Source organism: Vombatus ursinus, unplaced genomic scaffold, assembly GCF_900497805.2.
Source record: "Vombatus ursinus unplaced genomic scaffold, bare-nosed wombat genome assembly UNPS02007612.1, whole genome shotgun sequence".
Lineage (NCBI taxonomy): Eukaryota > Metazoa > Chordata > Mammalia > Diprotodontia > Vombatidae > Vombatus > Vombatus ursinus.
Window position 1 is genome coordinate 4,637,025 of NW_020947390.1, and position 22,369 is coordinate 4,659,393.

General features: G+C 37.8%; 1 protein-coding gene across 1 annotated transcript; it reads right to left on the reverse strand.

The window, feature by feature from the left end:
* Nucleotides 1–1,351: 1,351 nt before the first annotated feature.
* On the reverse strand, nt 1,352–21,698 carry MMP12 (matrix metallopeptidase 12). The gene is made up of 10 exons (XM_027849537.1): nt 21,562–21,698; nt 19,525–19,769; nt 14,284–14,432; nt 14,058–14,183; nt 10,901–11,062; nt 10,167–10,302; nt 8,196–8,329; nt 7,080–7,239; nt 4,892–4,995; nt 1,352–2,426 (listed from the first exon to the last, which is right to left on the reverse strand). Exons 1-10 carry the CDS (start codon nt 21,661–21,663, stop codon nt 2,326–2,328), a joined length of 1,419 nt encoding a protein of 472 aa, XP_027705338.1. The 5' UTR covers nt 21,664–21,698; the 3' UTR covers nt 1,352–2,325.
* Between the last annotated feature and the right edge of the window lie 671 nt (nt 21,699–22,369).

The following is a 22,369-nucleotide window of genomic DNA, read 5'->3' on the forward strand; positions in this document are numbered from 1 at the left end:
CTATTTTATACCTCACTTTACTCTCTTGTTTATTCACAAATTGTCTATCCGTAGGTCTGACAAGTAATATTTTCCATGTTCTTCAAATCTTCTCTTAATATCTCTTTATATAGGTCATGTATCCATTTTGATCTTATCTTGGTAAATGGTTTAAGATATTGGTCTATGCCCAGTTTCTGTCACGCTGCTTTCCAGTTTTCCCAACAATTTTTACCAAATAATGAATTCTTACCCCAAAATCTTAAGTCTTCACACTTGTCAAATACAAGGTTACTATATTTATTTGTATGTATGTGAGCTCTCCAAAGAATCATGTTAGAATCCCATCTCACTATTGGGGAATATCATGACTTAGACCTCAAAGGTCACATTAATATTAAAAGTCCATCTCTCCTTTGCTTTCATCATACTCTGCTTGGCATTTTACGTATCTGTGTACATGTGTTACCCTTACTCCCTCCCCCCTTCCAACACCACACCCACTAGAATGTAAGCATCTACAAGTCAGGGATGCTGCCATCCATTATCTTTGTGCCTTTTACATTGTAGAGTTTAATAAGTTTTTTTGGTTTTTTTTTTAGTGAAGTGATGTTAAACAAGAGGATTTCCTGTAGATGAAATCAATGTTCCCTTGGGAACCAAAAAGTCAGTTTTCTTGTTAAACCCCTTAATTAGTTGCAACATTATAGTAGTTACAGAGATGTAACCTAGATTTGCCAGCAGGAGACCCAGCTGGGTTCAAAACATGTCTCAGAGACATGTTCTTTGTGTGACAATGAGAAAGTCACAATTTCTGAGAGCCTAAATTTCTTCTCAGATAAAATGAATAATATAATTACATTTGCAGTAGCTACCTTGCAGTACTTATCTGAGGAAAACAATTGGAAAACTTCCCATCCTATAAATAAGTGAGGTGTCATTGTTATTATTATGACCTTAGCTTTAAGAACAAGCCAAGTTAGAAGCAACAGTTTCATCTCACTCCAATTTGCTGCCTGGGAGTGTGAATGAGAGTTGGAAGGGCTGGTGGATTCTAATAGCCTTGGGGAAGTTCTGATGCACGCCAAGGGAGCTGGCAACTCAAGGCAGGGGGCCAAATTAGACCTGAACTTTCCCAGCCTCCCACCTTACAAGGGTTGTCCCACATAGATTCACCCTCAGGCAATTGAGTTTAAAAACAAAGATGCTTATTTTATTTAGACAAGTCAGAGATCAAAATAGGAATTTTAAAAATGCAATCTGATGTGGTAAGCAGATCAAACATCATTCCAACAAAGTATGACTTTAAAAAAAATTTATTTCTGAGCAAAACATATAATAACAATAACACTTTGCAAATATAGCTAAAAGACAAAAATAATTAAGAAAGGATTATAGGTATTTCACAATAAAGATAATTAAGGAAGTATTGTAGATGTTATAATGAGCAATAAGTTACATAGTTAAATTACACTCTTAGATTTTTTTTCACTTTAATTACACATTCAAGGTGACATTTTGACCTTGAAGAGAAAGTCTGGATTTCTTTTGTCCTTACTTTCAAAGTATGCACTTGATTCAACTATAAATAAGTTTGAATTTTCATATAAATAATTCATGTCTGAGGTTAAAGGTAGAATGGTTGTATTTAAGGGGAAAAGGCTTGCCTTGGAATTAAGAAGACCCAAGTTCAAGGTCTATCTACGACACTTACTGACTCTGTGACCTTGGACAAATTACTTAACCTCTCAGTGCCTCCATACAACTTTCTATGAATATAAATTATAAGAAAGGGGGTCTGTATTAGGGGAGGGAATTTCCATACTGGGAACTCTCTACACTAAAAAAAAAAAATCACAGTTCCAGAAAATAGCCTATAGTGGCAGGTTGGAGTTTCTCCTGGCCTGCAGGGGTTTCTCCTCTCAAAATGGTTAAGTGACAAATACAAAAGGGTAAAAACATGGAACCCAAGAAAATTCTATTCTATTATGTTATAGAGGCTTATTGAAAGTGCAAAGTACCAAAAAAAATAGGCTTCCATTTGTTATTTTCTAAGTCAACTTTTTTAAAAAGATCTCCGTTTTTTATTCATCAGGTTGGTTGGATATTAGCTAATAATATATAAATATGTCTATGTTTTGAATGTAGACTACATTTTACATCATGAAAAGGACAAGAATCTTATCAGATGTATTGGTAGATGTAGCACTGTTCCTGTCATCCCATATATAGATGAAATAAATCATGGGTCTATCAAAATAGCACGATTTTGGGCAAAGATTTTTTGTTCAATAAATTAATGAAATAAATTAATTGGATCAGGCCATCAGCCCATGGGCTCTGTTTCTAACAACCAAACCAGCTGTTGCTATTCAGAACTTGGGTAACACGGTTCGAAAAGGTGTCATATTCAAGTTGCTTGGCTCCTTGGAAAAAGTAGTAATGTCCTACAAATGAAAAACAAATTTAAATGGTTACATTTTTAGAATCATAGACTCTTAGAGTTGAAAGGAACAACATGTATGACAGAAGCCCAGCCTGGAGCTTAACAGGAAGTGCATTTATTACATCTTTAGCTAGTGATCACCCAACCTTAGCAAGTATAAGGGAACTCAGTAGTCCCCTCCCCCCAACCCATTTTATTCTAGGTATTAATTAATTATTAATAAGTTTTATATATATCAAACAAAATTTTTCTCCAATTTCTAAACCATTTCTACACTCTGCCTCCTCCCACCACAGGAACTTGGACTCTGACCCCTGAGATCCTGGGTTCTTAAAGGTGAGGAGTCACTTTATCTTGCCCTGAACCAGGCCACCCCATTCCTTAGCCATTTCCAAATCATGTCACAGAATGAATACCCTTCCCTCTTCCTACTTTTTCTCGCTCTAACTTCCCTTCACAGGCTCTCTTCCCTTATTAGAATATGAGTTCCTTGAGGACAAAGATGGCCTTGCTTATAATTTTTTGTCATCCCCAGCTTAGCACAGTGCCTGGCTCATAATAAGCTTCATTCATTCAACCATTCATGGGACAGTCTTAAAGTACTTAAAGACAGTTCACTTTCCCCCCCGCTAAGATCTTTTCTCTTCTAGGTTAAATTTCTTTAGTTCCTGCAAACTGATTCACAGAGCTGATGACTCAAATCCTTCCCTATTTTGATGAGAGAGTAGCGGGGAGGAGTGGGTAAGGTTATAGTTAGAAATCAGGAAGGCATTATACTTCTTCACCTTCCTGCTTAACCTCCTCTGGGAAATTTTTAACTTATCAATGACCTTCCTAAAATGTGATGCCCAGACCTGAATACAACGTTACAAATATAGGGCAGGGCAGAGCCAGAGCAGATCACAATTGAGATTATCAATGTCTTTGTGTTAAACTCCATGTACTTATTAATGCACTGTAAGATTACATTCACTTTCTTGGCCTCTCTGTTGACTCATATTAAGCTTGCCATCCACAAAAACCCATAACTCTTTTCCAATGTTGTCTTCCTTCCTGTGCCGAGTTGTACCTTTGACATAGATTTTAAAATGCAAAGAAAAGACAATTCCATTTTTATCCTTATTAAATGTTATCTTATTATATTCAGACCATTGTTCTATCCTATTCAGGTCGTTTTGTACCTTGACTTTTTCTTTGAGTGGTGCTTTTGTGTCATCCATAAATCCAGTGAACGTGTCTTTCTGTTCTCTTAGATCTTAAAGAGGATAGGACTCATCTATTTTTTGAGAGTTCTGGAGACCATTTAGTATCCTGGGGCCATTTAATGAGAATATCTGGGATTTTTCTCTTGCTGGGTTAGAGGTGGGGGAGCTACAGAATGAAAATATTCATAGGTAGATCTAATTCCGTAAGCAGTTATCGTGGGAAGGGAGATTGGGTATGTCCCACATTGGTGGGATAGAATAATTATAAACAGGCAGGACAGAAATTATAATGATCAAACTTGGATTTGGAAGAAGAGAAGGAAGGAGAAAAGGATCCTCCCTCCTTACAGAGATGGGAAATTATGGGTATGAAACTTGTCAGACTTGTTGATGTATATGTTTGGAAATATGTTTGGAAACAACAACCAAAAAAGAACCAGTAGAGCCCTGAGGTAAAGTTACCCAGTCATAATGGTCAGGTGAGTGGCTAATTAGGAGGAGACTTTGCTGGAAGAGTTCCTTTACTTGGTAAGTGAACTAGGGAGCTCTACCCCATGAGTAGTCATTATTTACAATGCAATTTGCGATGGAAAATGGAGCTTTAGGTCCCTGGACAATGGTGTGTTTTGATCTAAGGTTATTCTACTTTTATCTGGACCCTTGCTGCCAAATATCAGTGGAACCTCTTATGTTACTATTACAACATCCTTCCTATGTACCACATACACCAAAACCAACCCTGGCTCTTCTGCATCTTATCTAGGGCTGGCCTATCTTAAATCAACTCACAGGCCCCAAGGAACAGTGCTAGCTTTGCAGATCCTTGAGGCAATGCCAGCACTTTTGAGGGAAATGGAAAGGCCTTTAGGGATTGTCCAGGACATGCTCCCTTGTTCCCCTAGTGGAAGCATACCCACTAATGTCCCACATAATTAGATACCCTCTTGACCACTGTGCAGACAGGAATTTAGCTGAGACCAGATGTCAGGGAACTGAGGGCATAGTCTCACTGAAAGCTCATTAGGAATTTGAGAGACACTATCAGTGTGCCCCAGAGAATGCTACAGTAGATCCATAGCTCATCCTGATCTCCTCTCCCTACCAAAGTCTGGCTATGGGAACCCTGGAGAGGATTGGAGGCTTGTGTTGTCTTTGCCAGTTTATTCCCATGTTTATCCCTTAACAATATAGAGAAAGCCCTTCAGCTGGACAATCTCAAAGAGGTTTCTTGTTTCTTAAAAAAAAGCTTCAAAATACTTACTGTTGTAGTAAAAGGCAGCTTCCACTTTAGGTCCAACTCCTAGAAATGCTTTAGCAATCTGTCTAGGATAATTCTTGTCCATTGATTGACTCCTCTCGTCATATCTGAGCAAAGAAATCATTAAGAAATGCTCTATCAGAAAATTGGACAGTAGTCAATCTTCTATCTATCCCCACATCCCCCAAAGACTCTCTGGTACTTGGGGCCATTCTCTCATTCCTTCCTTCTTTCCTTCCTCCCTCCTTTCCTTCCTTCCTTTTTCTTGTTTTGGGAGGGGGATAAGGATAGAGGAGATAGGGTCTCCCTATCTTAGCCAGGCTAGAAATGTAGCAGCATTCATGGGTATAACCCTTCATTGATTGCCACAGAAACTTTGACCTGTTTTGTTTCTTTGGTTTTTTTTCCTGCTTTGTTTCTAACCTTGGTCAATTCAGCCCTCTTTAGGCAGCTGTTGCTATCCCCTCCTCCCACCTCTGAGGAACTCAGGGGAACTTACTTAATGTGGATACCCAATTAACTTAAGCCTGCACCCCCAGCAGGGATTACAGATGAGTGTTGTCACAGCCAGTAACTCTCTTCTTTTTTAAGAGCTCTCACCTATGAACTTTTTAAGTTAGCAATTCCCTCATTACATGGATGTTGCAGATATGGAAGGTCGCAAGGAAACTTTAGAGATAATTTTGTCCAATTCACTCATTCCACAAATGAAGAAAATTAGTTGGAAGGCAGAGGTTACACAGCCACTTAGTGAGAGATCCAGGACTGAATCCCAGCTCCCTGCTCTACTAGCTGTGTGATATGGGAAAAGTCACTTAAACTCCCTGGGCCTCAGTTTCTACTGTAGTAAAAATGAGATGATAGGACTCAGTGATTTCTGAGGTCCCTTTCAGTTCTAAATCTATAGTCCCATGACCTTGACAGTCAGTACTCTCCAAAAAGAGCAATGTAACATAGAGAAAAGAATTTTTTAAGATCAAGAGACCTGGGTTTGAATCCTGACACTGACAGATATTTACTAGTTATGTGACTACAGACTAGTCATGTCACTTCTCTGATCCTTAGTTTCTTCATCTATAAACTAGGGATAATATGTATGCACTATGTTTTTATACGGTTGTGGCAAGGAAAGTATTTGTGAATGAGAATTCACCGTATAAACATGAGCTCCTATGTTACATTTTCAGAGATATGGTTCAAATGTGCATGATCCTGCCCTTTTCTTTTGTCTGTTGTGGCTGTCCTATTGTATTTATGTGATTAATAATTATCTAATCATTTTACTGAACTAGGGAAGGGAATTTTCTCCTATATCATCTATCATTGGAACACTATTCCCTCAAGGCAACCTTGGGTATGTTTCCTCGAAAATAAGTGGGAATGGAAGCAGCAATATGGATCCTGCTTTTTCCAGCTACCATTGAACCTTGCCTCCCTCCTCTCTCCCCATACCAATTCAGAAGATCCCAAGCCTACTAAGGGCTATGCCAGAATGGGCATTAAATGACTTCTCACTCTGCAAGAATCTCCAGTTAATATCAATATGTGCTCCATAGCTGGGCCTCTCCGGCCAAATTCAGATTGTTACCTGCTAAGCCTAGTGTTAGCTGCTGACATCTCCTCTTGATAGGGGCAAGAGATTGAATAAAAAGCCCCCAACCCCCCTACAAATTTTACCTACCACATCCAATGTCCTTCCTTTGAGATTAGAACATTAATTAAAACTCAGAAGAGATCAAACTAGGCAAATCTTCTGTCTTGTCATGCAGATTTGTGCTCAGTCAAGAAACATTTATACTTAAACACTGCATTGCAGAATGATGGGCCCCTTCTGCCTTCTTAACTGCTCTGGTCCTCTGCCTCCCTGGAGATACAGGATTCCCACTCAACAGGATCCTTCCTCCCTTGCCAGCTGCTTAAATGATCTAACATTGTTTTCATGTTCCTATGACATTTCAAGTGTATCAGAACCCCAAAATGTGTAGTAATCCATCAGTCAATCTAGATTAGTGTTTCCTTAAAAATAATTAGATCTGATGCTGGTCTTAAGCATCAAAAGGGATAAAAAGGCCACCCCCACCTATGTGCTCTGTCTCTAAAGTAGGGAAGGGAGGCTAACCATAGGATGCCCTTCCCACCTCACTTCTGCCTTTCTATTCTTAAGGGAAAGGTACTAAACAATGAACCTCACCTCCAGTAATTATTTCCTACGAAGAAATAGGTTTTTCCAGTAACGGGGTTATGAACAGCTGCATCCATTTTTTTCACATAGCTTGGGAAGCCCAGAGATTGGATGTTCTTGGGATATCCTGTTAGAAGGTTCGTTCCACTGACTGCCCAGTACTTGCTGTCTGTGAAGAAAAATAACTTAAATTTTAAAATGTTGCTTTCCTCTTTGCCCAAGATCTAAATGGGGTTTATAATGGAAGCATTAATAAAATCTAACATATGAATTTTTTAAAAAGTAACAACCCTGCAACATTTAGCCCATAATCCATTCCACAAATTCACCCAAACATTGTTCACCTTTTCCATGATAATGAGTAGCTTGAAGAAATTTAAGAGTGAGGAAGGTACACAAGCAATTAAAAAGAAATTCAGTCACTATTTGACACAGTCTCATTTTTTAAGGCCTTGCCCAATATTTTCAGTCATATATACAGGCTGCATTCATCTGCAGGACTATATTAATATTATACATAAATCATAACAAAAACAAAGCTGAAGTTGTCTTTTTAATGAGCAAACTAGAAAGTAGAAATATGTATGCTTTAAACTTATTTTAGACCTATAAATGCATTGAAAATTCAGATACCTGTTTGTATTGACAGAAAAGTGTTCTTAATCAAAGAAAACTGTCCTTGAAAATACACTATTTCCTATCTCCCCATATGTCCCTCCATTAATATGACCATTTTACTTTTTCATATCTTACATTTGTATTTGTTTTAATAACCTTGTATTAGGTAGTAGGATCCCCTTCATTAAAGGTCTTCAAGCAAAGAAAGGATGACTGATTACTGAGTATGTTACATGAGTTGGACTAGATGGTTGCTAAAGTCCTTTCCAATTCTATGATTATGATTTTGTGTTAACATGATATGGGTATTGGGGCTATTCAGGGTGCCAGTTCACAGCAGAGAAGTTGCAGAGTCTTAAGCAATTTGGTATATACCAAAGATATATGAATTAAGAATACCATATCATATAAAAGCTATTAATTAATAGCCCCTTAACTTTGAATTCCCTCAGGTGTATTCACTACCAAAAATAATTGAGAGAAAAGAAAACCAATACATGTAGTCACCTTTAAAAAGAAAAACTTGATCCTTAGATTCAACTTCATAGGCAGCCTGAATGCCAGATGGTAGAGATGGCCAGAATAAGGAAAGCAAATCAACGCTCACTTTGGGGTTCTGGAGCTGTTTCCGCATTAAGAACCTGATAGGAAAGACAATATATAGAAAGAAGAATTACCTCATTCTATATTCAAGAGGTTGAATTCTGGTGTCAAGAAGGTCTAAGTTCAAATCTGGCTTCAGAAACTTACTATGTGACCCTGGGTCTGCCTCTGTCTCCTCAACTGTAAAATGGAGATAATAATTGCACCCACTTTCCATGATTGATGTGAGCATCACATGGGATAACATTTGCAAAGTGTTTAGCACATTATAGGTACTTGAAAAATGTTTTTTCCTTCCATGCATGTGCTGGTTAAAGTTTCTTTTGTGCTGTCTTTACATGCTATGCATCTGTGTTCATGGCAGCATTTGTCTTGGATTCTGATCTTCTTGACCATAAGGGTCAGTCTAGTACAATTCTTTCAGCAGCACCTGAACTCTTTCAACAGTATGAAATCAGGCTAATTCTTGATGGCAACGATAATGATGAGTGGAAGCATAGCATAATGGACAGAGCCTAGGCCTAGGATAGGATACTCAGGTTCTAATATTGGCCCAGTCACAGAGTGTATGATGTGTATGTAATGTTAATCGAGTGTGGACCTCAGTTCCGTCATCTGTCAGAAGGGCATGATAATGCTTGTCCCACCTAACTCATAGAGTTGAAAGGATAAAATGGAATAATAGATGTGAAAAAATGAAATGTACTAGACAAATATTTGAGGACAATGATGGTGAGGATGATGGCGATGTTTCCAGAAATAATGAATCATATAAGATATTGTTTCTGGGGTGCAATGATAGAAGTTCTTCCTAGTTTCCAATACTTTCATTGTTAAAAGATAAATCTGCTTTTGTTCCTATGAGACACAAGCCACAGACTGCCCCCCCGCCCTCCTATACTTCCATCTTAAAATAGCTTTTAGTATGATTTTCATGCTTTCATGCAAGCTTTCTCTTTATGTTACACAGACCTCATGTCATCAAATATTAAAAGTTCTAGTCCATTTAATTAAAAAAAGTCAGTTAAGCCGATTACATTAAATGAAATAGCCAATTAACATTTTCTTTTTTTCAAATGATTTATGTGGTACCATATAGATAGAACTTGGTATCCCATTGACACAGTTGCCAGTAGCTGGCTATCTAAACTTTTTAAAGTTCCTCCACCTTTCTGGAGCTGTTTCCTTATCTGTAAAATGGAAGTTTTAGGTCATGAGTTACAACCTGGAAAAGGAATATGATTTGGTGGAAAGAGTGCTGATTCAGAGTCAGAAGCCTTGGGTTCAAATCTAGCCTTTACCACTTTCTACCAGTGAGTTTGTAGCAGTCAACTCATCACTCTGAGCCTCAGTTTTCTTATTTGTAAAATGAAAGGGTCAGTCAACAAAATTTATCAAGAACTTACTATGTACCACGTATTATACTAAGCACTGGGGACACCCAAAAATAGTCCCTGTCTTCAAGGAGCTTACAATCTAATGGGGGATACAAAGAACTAACAAATATGTGCAAACAAGCTATATACAAGAACAAGCTATGCACAGGATTGGACTAAATAATAACAGTAAACATTTCTATAGCATTTGAAGGTTTATAAAGGGAATTACAGGCATTATATCATTTGATCCTTACAACAACCCTATGAGGCAGGTGCTATCATTGTACTGATTTTATAGAAGAGGTAACTGAGCTTGAGGGAGGTTAAATGACTTGTCCAGGGTAGCACAACTAGGTGTCTGAGGCAGGCTTGAACCTAGGACTCCAAGCCCAGTATTATGCCATACTGTCTCCCTCCAAATTCCCTCTAAAGTCCCTTCCAGATCCAAATTTTATAATTTTACAACTCTGCGAGTTTAGTTCAAAAGTTTGCCTACCTGTCTTTAAAGAAAATTATTTCTCCGCGGAGTGTAGTAATAGCATCAAATGTCATGGAAGAACTGCAGACGTTTGGCTTCGTGGTGGGTTTGGAGGGCAATTCTGGTGACTTAGAAGGACGATTCACTGGACCTCCTGAAAAAAGTCCCAGAATATTTGAAAAACTTTGTATGCTATCATATGAGAAAATCATGCTATGGAATCTATGGAATTCTTTTAAGGCATGATATATTTTCTTGAACAATAATGAATGGAAATAACTTGAGTATTCTTCATTCTGTCTCTGAAAAAGTTAATGGATTGGTGATTTAAAAAAAAAAAACTATTTAGCATGATTTTATGTAATAGTTTCTCCTGGCTAAGAAAAAGGAAGCCCTACTTTCATCAACTTTATCTGTATTTTACTTTCATGATTCTCTCACAACTTTTCCAATGGAGTTACTCTTCTGTTTGACACTCTTTTCAAAATGGAGAATTAGTTTGGTGAAGTAGGAAGCGTACCAGCCGCAGAGCCAGGAGCCCTGGGTTTTAGGCCTGGCTATCCCACTAGCTGATAGGATGACCTTCATAAAGTCAATTCACCTCTCTAGGCCTTAGTTAGATTCATCTATAAAATCAGAGGACTAGACTAGGTGATTGCTAAGGTGTCTTTTAATTCCAACATCTTGATGTCATTTTCTCATGTTCATAAGAGATATTAGATGATGTTAAAAGATAAATTATTGGTGCCTACCATAGAGGGTCTGAATGCCTTTGACATCATCCTGAGAAAGGCGGAATCGGCTAGGGTCAACAGCCTTGTAGTTGGGATACATTAAAGCTTGTGGATCTCTAGAATGATCGAGACCCAGTGAATGGCCAAATTCATGAGCAGCAACGAGGAACAAGTTGTATCCTGAAAAGGAAACAATCTAGGTAAAAATCAGTGATATTCATAGGCAAGTATTAAATAAAGGATATAGTTACACAAATAAATGGGCCTACACATCGAGCACAACTCTGGGAAGTTTTCTATTCCTACTGCAAACGACCAATGACCTAGCTAAATTATCTCCTTTGAACCTTTCTGCCCTCCAGGCTCTGTCCAGCTATTTCCAGTAGCTCAGGGACCAGAAGGCAGCAAGAAGGAAGAAGCTGGGAGGAGAGGGACTGGATGTAAGAGGAAGGAGGAGCCAAGTTTTTTATGTTTTATTTAGATTTGTGTGTTTTTTCTAGCCAATAAAAATATTCTAACAAGTGGTTGGGTTCATTTAGCCCATTCCTTCACTCTCTAGCAGAATCATATTTAAGCCAGAACGATAAGGACGTTTTCTTTGTAAAGATAGCTAGTGAAAGAGCTTCCTTGGAAGCTCCCTGGATAACTCATACCCACGAATAACAGTATTTCATGTTCTCAGTAGAATATAAGCTCCTTGAGGTCAGGAACTGTTTCATTGATGTCTGTATCCCCAGCACTGAATTCAGTACCTTGGACAAAGTAGGCATGTAATAAATGTTTATTTAATTGAATTGAATCAAAATTCTTCCTAACTTTAAATGTCTCTTGCTTCAACTTCAGCCTTTTTCCTCTTGTTAAGTGCTCATGGAAGATGGGGAATATTTGGTTACTTTCACATATTTGAGAACCCTTGCATTTGTATTTTGTAGATTGCTATTAAGTCCCGTCTTCTCCAGATCCAATGATTCCAACTCCTTCTACAGTTCCTCATATCAAGTCTAATTTCAGTGATTTTAACAAATTCAAGTAGACACAAAATTTGAGTATAAATGCACTGCCAAATTACAGTATCTGCTTTCTGTTTTCTTCTTTCTCCCTGCTAGACAGTTTGCATTCCCTGAGTATGGAGGAGAGAAGAAGGAGTCTCTGTTACTTACAGCATATAATTGCTTCTCAAATACCCTCTCCTACTTCCAACAGCCTAGTCTCTAGCTCTGACACTTTTTTGGCTTCTTTGAAAACACTCTTAAGTGTTAGGAGAACAGATCTGGGGGACATCACCACATTCCCTGAACCCTGAATGAAGCCAAGGAGCATAGGGATGAAACATGGGAGTGATATGAACATTGTGCTCATGTTGGGTCAGGAGGGCAAGACAGCAATCATCTCCACGTTGAATAAATTTACGAGTCTTTAGGTCAAAAAATTATGTTCATTAAGTATCCCAAATCCCAAATTTGGATATCAATATACCAAAAAAAAGTCTTCTTTTACTCAATCAAATAAAACAAATGAGATTATATTATAGCCTGTTATTTTTAATGGATGATGTTTTTTCCATTAAAGATTATCATTGATGAGATATAGGAATACCTGCTTTTTTACTTCAGCCTACTTAAAGCAAGGAGACAACAGAGTATAGAGGAAAGTGTATTGGAATAGGAATCAGGGGATCTGGGTTGTAGACCCTATGAAGACACTTGCTATCTGTGTGATCAGTTTTCTCATCTGTAAAATGAGGGTCATGGAGCAGATCATCCTACAGTCTCTTCCAGTTCTAAAATATTCTATGAAGCAATCTAACACATGGCTCCCATTGTATTTTACACATCACAAACTCCACATAATCTGGTTGAACACATTGGGTTAATTACAGCTAAGGCCTAATCCTGGATCAGTGCCTGTTTTTGTTTTTCCTTTTTAAAAATGAACAAATCTCCTCATTAAGAAGAATTTCATGAGCTTCGGGCAAAAGCTGAATGGATTCTCCAGAAAGATTCTTGGGAAGATCTGAAATGGTAGGAATTTCATTTCAGCAAATTCAATCAGGTTGGGTTGGGCACATTCCCCTCAGCTTGCTTGTCCTTTCTTAGTGAAAATACATAAAAGAGCAGGCTTTATAGAAGTATGTACAGCTCCCTAGTATGATAGACCTTGAATCATCCCAAAGAAGCTCTGTACAATGGATGCTAGTCTCTAAGTAGTTGGAGGTCTGAATCAGCCTAAATTTCATCATGCTTGAAAGATGAGAAGATTCATGCCAGGCACTCGCTACTTCAAATTCCTAGAAGACACTCTCCCCTATTCTAAAAACAAACAAGAAAAATCCTTTCATTTGACTCTACTATCCCCTCAAGTTATCATCCCATATCATTCTATCAAAACCAAACTGCAAAGGGGAAAAAATTAAAAGGACTATACTCATTGCTTCTACTTCTTTACCTTTCATTCATTTCTCAACCTCTTGTAATTTGGTATCCAATGTCATCACACATTTGAAACTGCTTTCTCTAAGGTTACGAATAATCTTAATTAACAGATCCTATGGCCTTTTCTGGTCCTTTTCTTTTTCAACCTTTGTGACATTTAACTGTGTTGACCAAGCGTTCCTCCTAGATATTCTTTCTTCTTTTTTTTTTGTGATGCCACTTTCTTCTGATTTTCTTCCATTCTTCAACCCAAATGGTTGGGTCATCATCTAGCCATATAATCCTGACTCCTATGTGTGGGTGCGCCTCAAAGCTCTATCCTGGGTCTCCTTGTCTCTCTCCACTCTCTCAGTGAGGACATAGTCTATTTCATTTTTAGTTTTTTTCTCCTAAGTCTAGCACAATGTCTAGCCCATAGTAAACACTCAATAATTGATTGTGGAAGAGAAAGAGGAAATAGGAAAGAAGGAAAGAAGAAATAGGAAAGAAGGAAAGAAGAAAAAGGAAGGAAGGGAGGGAGGGAGGAAGGAAGGGAGGAATGAAGGAAGGAAGGAAGAGAGAGAGGGAGGGACGAAGGGAGAAATGAAGGAAGGAAGGAAGAGAGGGAGGGAGGGAGGAAGGAAGGGAGGAAGGAAGGAAGGGAGGGAGGAAGGAAGTAAGGGAGGAAGGAAGTTGAATCTGAGTAGTCTGGTATCATTTGTAGGATAGACACAACAAGAAATGAGCTTTTTTTTTTACCCTACCTCTTATGTCTGCTGTCCAGCCTTCATCCTCATCAAAATGAGCATCTCCTCCAATCCCAGGGCCAGGAGCATAGGCATGAGCCAAGGTGCCATGGCGGCCATCAAAAGGATAAAAGTCACCATGAACTTGGAAGAGAAAAGCAAAATTGAGTTCCTTGCTTCCCATTATCAGCTATACTGAGAACAATCTGAGTAAATTAAGTGTTAAATCTTAAGGGCTATTTACCTCCAGATGCAAAAGATATCATTATATCCGCTTCTCCCATGTAAATTCTTCTGAACGTTAGAGGGGTTACATTGCTCCATACTTTAAAAGCTTTCTCAATAGCATAGTCCACATCAGCTCTGGTCATGTCAGGGGTATAGTTCATTATTCTTTATCAAAAACAATAAGAAAAACAATGGAAGTTATTGGTTGATATTGGAATAGAGTATCTCATTCTTTTACTATTATTGGAGGGGGGAGGGATAAGGTATTTGATAGTAATGAATTTTACAGATAATTGAAGCTGTCCTTCCTTTAGCTATTTTAAAAGGAAATTTTATTTTGAATGCAATATGCTGCACAAGGACTTTTCTCATATTCTCAATTATTAGCGCTTAGTCCCTCTTGAAATTAATCTGCATTTCTTTGTATATATTATATTGTTACTTACTTGTGTAAGTGTCTGATCTCCCTAATAAAATGTAAACTTCTTAAGCAAGGGAATAATTTGTCTTTATATTTCCCTCATCTAGCCCAATGCCTGGCACATTGCATGTAATATTTTTAAAATTATTTTTCAAAATTATTATTCTTTTTATTTTCAGTTCCAAATTCTCTCACTCCCTTCTGCCCCTCCCTCAGCCACTGAAAAGGCAAGCAATATGATGTTGTCATCATTCAGTTGTTTTAGTCGTGTCCAATTCTTTGTGACTCTATTTGGTGTTTTCTTGTCAAAGACACCAGAGTAGGTTGCCATTTCCTGCTCTAGCTCATTTTATAGTTAAGAAACTAAGGCAAACAGGGTTAAGTGACTTTCCCAGGGTCACACAGCTAGTAGGTACTTAATAAATGTTAGTTGACTTTAATTGAATTTAACAGAGTATCATAACCCAACTTCTTGTCCTGGCCCAATCACTAAATATTTAATATAAAATTGCACTATAATCATGATGCCTCCTTGTATTGGGCCATTGAGTATGTAGGAATATTGTCTTGTTACCAATGGTCCAGACTGCTCTGCTTGAATAGTTCTTTATACAATTCACCCCCCTGATTTCAGGCAATTGTTCCTTCCTTCATTCAGCAAATGCTGATTGAGCACCTACTATGTACAAGGCACTGTACTTCGAATCCCTGTCCTCATGGAGCTTCCAATCTAAACTGGCTCAGGAATCAGAGGACCTGCATTCAAACTATGACTCTTCCATTTATTGTCTATGTGAGCCTGTTCAAATAATTTTCCCTCTCTAGACCTCAATCTTCTCATCTGTAAAATGGGGGAGTTTGACCAAATGACCTCTGAGGTCCTAAAGATCCCAAGAGATGTCTTGGGATCATAGACCCAGAGATGGAAGGAACCTCAGAGGTCATCTGGAACATACATACACACACGCTCACATACACACACACACATATATGTAACATTTATATGTGTATACCCAATATACACCTAGAGACTGCACAACAAAGAGCTATGCTAATTAGAGATTACTCATACTTTAGGCTAAGTGTTCTTATCCTCAGGTCTGGGAACTTTTTGAAAGCTGTTGCATTTGGTTTCCTTTGTAATCTGTGTTTAAAAAGCTTGGGGGATATAATTTCTGGGTAATTAATCATTTTATTAATTAATAAAAAGGGTCAGTGACATTCTTGAATGCCAAAGACCCCTCATGGGATTGGGCTCCCAGTTTATATGCCCTTGGAAGAGTGGGTGTTCCTGAGGGTGGCAATCAATTCTGATTGGTTAAGAGAAGGAATATTACAGTGAGAAGTAGGCTCACTCCAATGAAGGGCTGAGAGAGTGATATCATGTCACTCTTGGACAAAAAGGCTATCTCTATACCAGACCACCTTCAGCCTTGGGCAATCTAGAGGAAGGACCTACTCCCACTCAAACTTGCTTGAGCAGAACACAAGGGGCAGAAATTCACCTTAGTTAAGATGGTCTAGTTCGGGTAAATTTTTCACTAAGGTCAGTACTGTCCTTCAAAGGTTAGGCTTTGAACAAAGAAATAGGACAGGGAAAAAGCCTGGATCTCTCCCATAACTGGTTATTAATAATAATTTTTCTCAAATCTTATGTATTTTATTTTATGTAATTAAAAAATTATTCTGAAAAGGGTTCCATAGGTTTCACTAGACTGCCAAAGGGGAGCATGATGCAAAAAAAAAAATATATATATATATATATGTATATATATATATATATGTATGTATATAATTCCTATTTTAGGGGATGAGGAAAAACTAGAAAGAAGATTAGTTAAGCAAGGCCTTGAAAGATGTGTAGAAGTCAGGAAGAAATGGGGTCAATGAAGTATTAGGCATAGGGAAGAGTATATGAAAAAGTATAAGTGAAAACAAGAACAGTAAACAATACAGTTTGGCTCCAGGGTAGAATGTATAAAGTAGGGGTAATGGATGACATGATTAAAAAGAAAAGGGACAGTTAGGTGGCACAGTGGATGGAGCACTGGCCTTGAAGTCAGGAGAACTGGATTTCAAATTCAACCTCAGACACTTGCTACTTGTGTTACCCTAGGTATGTCACAACCCCAATTGCCTCCCAAAAATAAATAAATAAGAAAAGTTGAAGCATAATTTTAAAGCAAACAAACACATACTAGAGCAAGAAGGGAAATTACCTGCAAAATTACCTAATCCAACCACTCATTAATATATAAGAAAGCTGTGGCCCAGAGAGATGCAATGATTTGCCCAAGATTATACAGATGGTGAACCTTGAGGATTAGGGTTTTAAGAGGCAATGGGAAGCCACTACTGATTTGAGCAAAAAGGTGACAGGATTGGAGATTTGTTTTGGGAGGATTCACTTGACAGTCCAGTGTAGAAAGGATTGTAGGTGGCAAAGAGAGGCGAAAAGGAGGCAAGTTAAGAGGATATTTCAATAATCCAGGGAAAAAATAGATAAGGGCCTAAACTGGGGAAAATTAAAAACAGGTGGGGCCCGTGGAAAATACACTGATAAAGGGCTATCTCTAAGGATTAGTCAGTCATTATTTACAACTTAATTTGTAGTGCAAAATGGAGTTTGGGGGCCCCTTCCCTTTTCATCATTGCAACAATAAAAACCTAGCCTGAACTATGTTGGTGGCAACTGGAATAAATGGAATGGGATAGATATGAGATTTTAGGAGAGAGAACAATAAGATTTGGTGTTAATTGGAAATCAGAGGAAAAGGAAGAATAACAGTGGAACCTTAAGTTTTGAGCCTAAGCAATTGAGAAAATTGTGGCACAATTGAGAAATATAGAAGTCTGGAAGAGTAGGTTAGAGGGAGAGACAAAGATGATAAATTCAGTTTAAATAGATATATTGATTGAGGACCCATAAGAATAGAGGCAGTTTGAAGTAAAAGGAGTGGATGCAGTAATGAAGAGAGAGAAAATTCAGGTGGTCCATAGAGTGCTAGGCCTGGAGCCAGGAAGATTTGAGTTCAAATCTAGCCTTAGACACATACTAGCTGTGTAACCCTGACAAGTTGTATTTAGCTTTCATTTGGTGGCCTCCAGTAAGAGGAAAATCCAAGTAACCCAATACACTTTTGAAGAGTTCTAATTGTTAGAACAGGTGCTCTTACATCAAACCTCAATTTATTTCTTGCAACTTCTACCCAATGGAGTCAAATATAATTAGATTAATCTCTCTTTCATGTGCTAGACCTTCATATTCTTGATGACAGCTATCATGCTCCCTCTAAGTTCTTTCAATCCATCCTCATAGGGAGTGAAGTTGAGTTCCTTCACCATTCAAATTGCCTTCTACTGAATATTGATATCCTTTTCAAAATGTGGCAGTAAGAACTAAATATAATGTACCAAATATTGTCTGACCAAAGTAAAATACAAGTGGAACTACCCCTCCCTTTTTCCTGGATGCTCTTATTCTCTTAATGCAGTCTAAGATTGAATAAGCTTTCTTGGCATCCACATCATACATTTGACTCATATGTAGTTCACTTTTCCACTAAAATCCCCAGATCTTTTCAGACAAAGTGCTGTCTATCCATGAATCTCTCATCCTCTATCTGTCAAGTCACTCTTTATAAGACTTTATATGTGTCCTCATAAAGGTCGTCTTACTAGATTTGTCCCAACATTTTAGTCTGCCAAGAACTTTCAGAAATCTTATTCTGACATCCATGCTACTTACTAGCTATCTCTCTCAGCCTTGTGTCATCTGCACATTTGATAAGCATGATGTCTATTCCTTTATCCAAGCTATTTATTTAAAAAAAAATTCTATAACACAGTGCTAAGCTCAGATTGCTGGACCACTCTACTAGAGCCATCCTTCCAGGTCAACATAAAATCATTAATGACTACTCTTTGAACCTAGTGACACAACCATGAATCCAGGCAATTATTCTCTCATCTAGTCCACGTCTCTCATCTTTTCCACAAGCATAATATGAGAGACATTATCAAATGCTTTTCTAAAATTTGGGGGTATAGTGTTCTCAACCTAAAGAAGGGGATCAATATCACAAAAATAGCATTTTTAGAAGGAGGGGCTTGTCAACAATGTCAAATATTGCAGAGAGGTGAAAGAAAATGAAGACTGAAAAAAAATCCATTGGATCTGATGGTTCAGAGATATTGTCAACCTTCCAGAGAACAGTATTAATAGAGAGTAGAGACAGAAACCAGATTGCCCAGGGTTGGAGAGTAAATGGCTAGTGAGGAAATGAAATTGCTGCCAATTACTTAGAATCTACTATATAGCAGTAAACTATTTAAGATTAGAACAGTGTAAAGTGGAGCAGTAGATAGAGTGCAGGGCCTGGAGTCAGGAAGCCTCATCTTTCTGAGTTCAAATCTGACCTTAGACACTTGCTAGCTGTGTGACCCTGGACACGTCACTTAACCCTGTTTGCCTCAGTCTCCTCATCTGCAAAATGAGCTGGAGAAGGAAATGGCAAGCCACTCCACTATCTTTGCCAAGAAAACCCCAAATGGAGTTGTGAAGAGATGGACACTGCTGAAATAACTGAACAACAACAAGAATCAACAGGCTCTGAATAAGGCTCAAGACCTTGCACTACAGGGATCACGAACACTGCTCACAACCTTTAGTATTTGGGCTTTATGAGATTAATTCGGTCAAACAAGGGACGTTTTCAACCTCTAGATCTGAAGCTTTAAGCATTTGGAGCTCTGTGCCCTAACTTGTTGACAGTTCAATGTTTCCCGATAAGGCAAGTATTACTATGCATAAAAAATAACTGAGTAAAATGTTACCTGTAGGTAAGGTCATATTTCTTCCATGTTGGTTGACGTGGAAATACATTAAAATCATGTACATCAGGAACTCCACATCGGGGTTTTTGCATCATCTCCAAAGTTGCAGAATCCAGTGTGCCTGTCACCTCCAACCCAAAGAACTCCTGCATTTCCTCAATCTTCTCCACTACAGGGTCATTGCCTTTTATTTTATTCAAAGGCAATTCTTTCATTTTAAGGCCATAAAATTTTTCCAGGTAAGGCTAAGTAAAGCAATAAACATAAGAAGAAATTATCCCACCAATAAGGTTCTTTCAGCTCTCATTTAATCTGCATAGGAAGATGAATAAGAACTTGTTCCAAATGAAGTAAACAGCACCAAGAAAATAATATATGCAAATACATCAATGCAAATGGAAAAGACAACAACAAGCCAACAAAATTGAACTTTGTGTAATTATATTAACTAAGTTTAGTCCAGATGAAGAGATGAGAAAATGTGCTTTCCTCCCTCCCTTCTTTCCAAAGGTCAGGACTATAGGTGCAGAACATTGTATATGCTCTCAGATGTGGTTGATGTGTTGGTTAGTTTTGCTAAATCGGTTTTGCTTTCCCCCTTTCTCTTTCTTTTTTATTCTTTCTTACAAGGGATGACTGTCTTGGTAATGAGAAGAGAGAGATGTATCAGGAAATGAAGATGATGCAGGTGACGTAAAAATAAGAAAACTGTTAATAAATTTTTAACCCTTTTCACCTATGGATATACAACTGAGAAAAGTTGACTGTGATTCCATTGATCCATCCCACCTGTCTTAGGAAGATCACAGAATGGTGAACTCTGAGACACAAACTGGTACTCAGTTTCTCTTTTTTGGCAGAGGTGGGGCAGGGTAGAATGAGATGTCTCAGCCTGTGATTTCACTGTTGTGGAGAACTCTAGGTGTAGAAGCATGTTCAACCTCAGCTCTACAATTTGTTATCTTTAAGACTTGTGTGGGACACTGAGAGATTAAGTGACTTGTCCCTGTCCCATAGATTGTATGTGTCAGAAAGAAGAACCTGACTCTAGCTCTTTCTGACTCTAAGGCCAATCTTCTATGTCATGCTGTCTCTCCATCATTATTAAAATGGCTAGAAACTTTGTACTGACTGTGGTGACCTCACTTGGACTGTGGTGGTTCCCTTGTAAAATTATCACACCTACAATCTGGGTAGTTACATTTTTATTCTGGTATACTTCCTTTGGTGCTTATGCATCCTATTAGACCAATTTTCATTTGGAACTTCAAAGAAATTCAGATCCACATAAAAAAGATAGACGTTATGTAAACATGTTCCCCAGCCTGTGACTTGAAGAGAAGAATATACAAATATTATTAAATACAAAAAAAAAAAATTCCCATTGAGCTTGGCGTCTCTCCATTTCCTCTTGCAATAAGACAAATAGAGGGAAGAGTTGAGGTTATCCCATCTAAAAAACACTGATAGAGAAAATAGTTGGTGGCCTTGGTTATCCAGATTGCTGCTAGTACTGAGGGGGTTAACTCAGAGCTTGCTAAGTTTTAGTTTATTAATTGACATGCTGAAGATTAATATAAAGATTGTAAGGTGAAAATGTATCTCTAATTATTATCATACCTACAATTCATATTTGCAATTTCCCCCCCTTTCTTAAAAGCATACAAACTAGGAAAATAACTTCCTCTCTACCTCTGCTCAAAATGTTCCCTCAAAACCAATTCTGTTAGTTTAAAAAATTCCTATTTGGCAAAGGAAATCATGTATACCAAAAGACTTGAAGTAGTCACTGCTAATTTTCCAAATGGATATAATAAATTACCTAATGCTGTAACATGCCATTTTTTAATTAGTGCTTTTCAAAATAAAGTCAGCAAATCAACAAATAAGCATTAATTGAGGATCAACTATAAGTGAGCATTTATTGAGCACCTATATTGGACAATTGTGCCATTGACCAATTTTCCACCAGAGCACTAAATATAAAAAAATACTAGATACAAAAAAAAAATGATTCAATGCAATGGGAAAACTTACCTCTGCAACCAGGAGATTCTTTTCAAGAGTTGTGCCATGGTTTACTGGGAGATTATAGGAGATAGAAGCATGCAGAGCCAATATCAGCAAAAAGCTCTTCATTCTTAGAATCTCTTCTACCTTTTAGCTGAAGCCAGTTCACTTTATTCCTGTTCTATACACAGTTCCCTAATGGTCCCTCTTTATATAGTACTTGGACTGGCTTTGTTAACCTCAGACCTAGAGTGACTCACTCTTCATATCACCCTTTGATTTGTCACCAGAGCATGTCAACACATGTATAACCCTCTTTCAGGACAAGGAAAAGAGACCCATGAGTATCCTCTAAGATAAACCAAAGGGACCACCTACAAATCAGATAGCTTCTAATGTCTTACCTCCATCAATCAGATTAAGAAGTTCACTAGAAAATGTGTTAACAGTCTGGTATCTGTTCAATTGCAAAACATTTATTATGTTCTAGTGTTTTCCACAGGGTGACTTCCTCTAAGTTCCAATCCCACCTTTTACTGGAAGCTATCCCCAACTCATTTCAATTCTACTGCTTTTCCTCTGTTAATTATTTCCTATTTATCCTGACTATAGCTCAATATGTATGTGTATATGTATATGTATATATGTATACACACCATGTATATGTATATATACATACACACGTGTATATAATTTTATTTTATTTTTGTTTGCATATTGTCTTCCCCATTAGATTTTAAGCTCCCTGAGGGCAAGGACTGTCTTTTGCCTCTTTTTGTATCCCTAGCACGTAGCACAGTGCTGGGCACATAGTAGGTCCTTAATAAATGTTTAT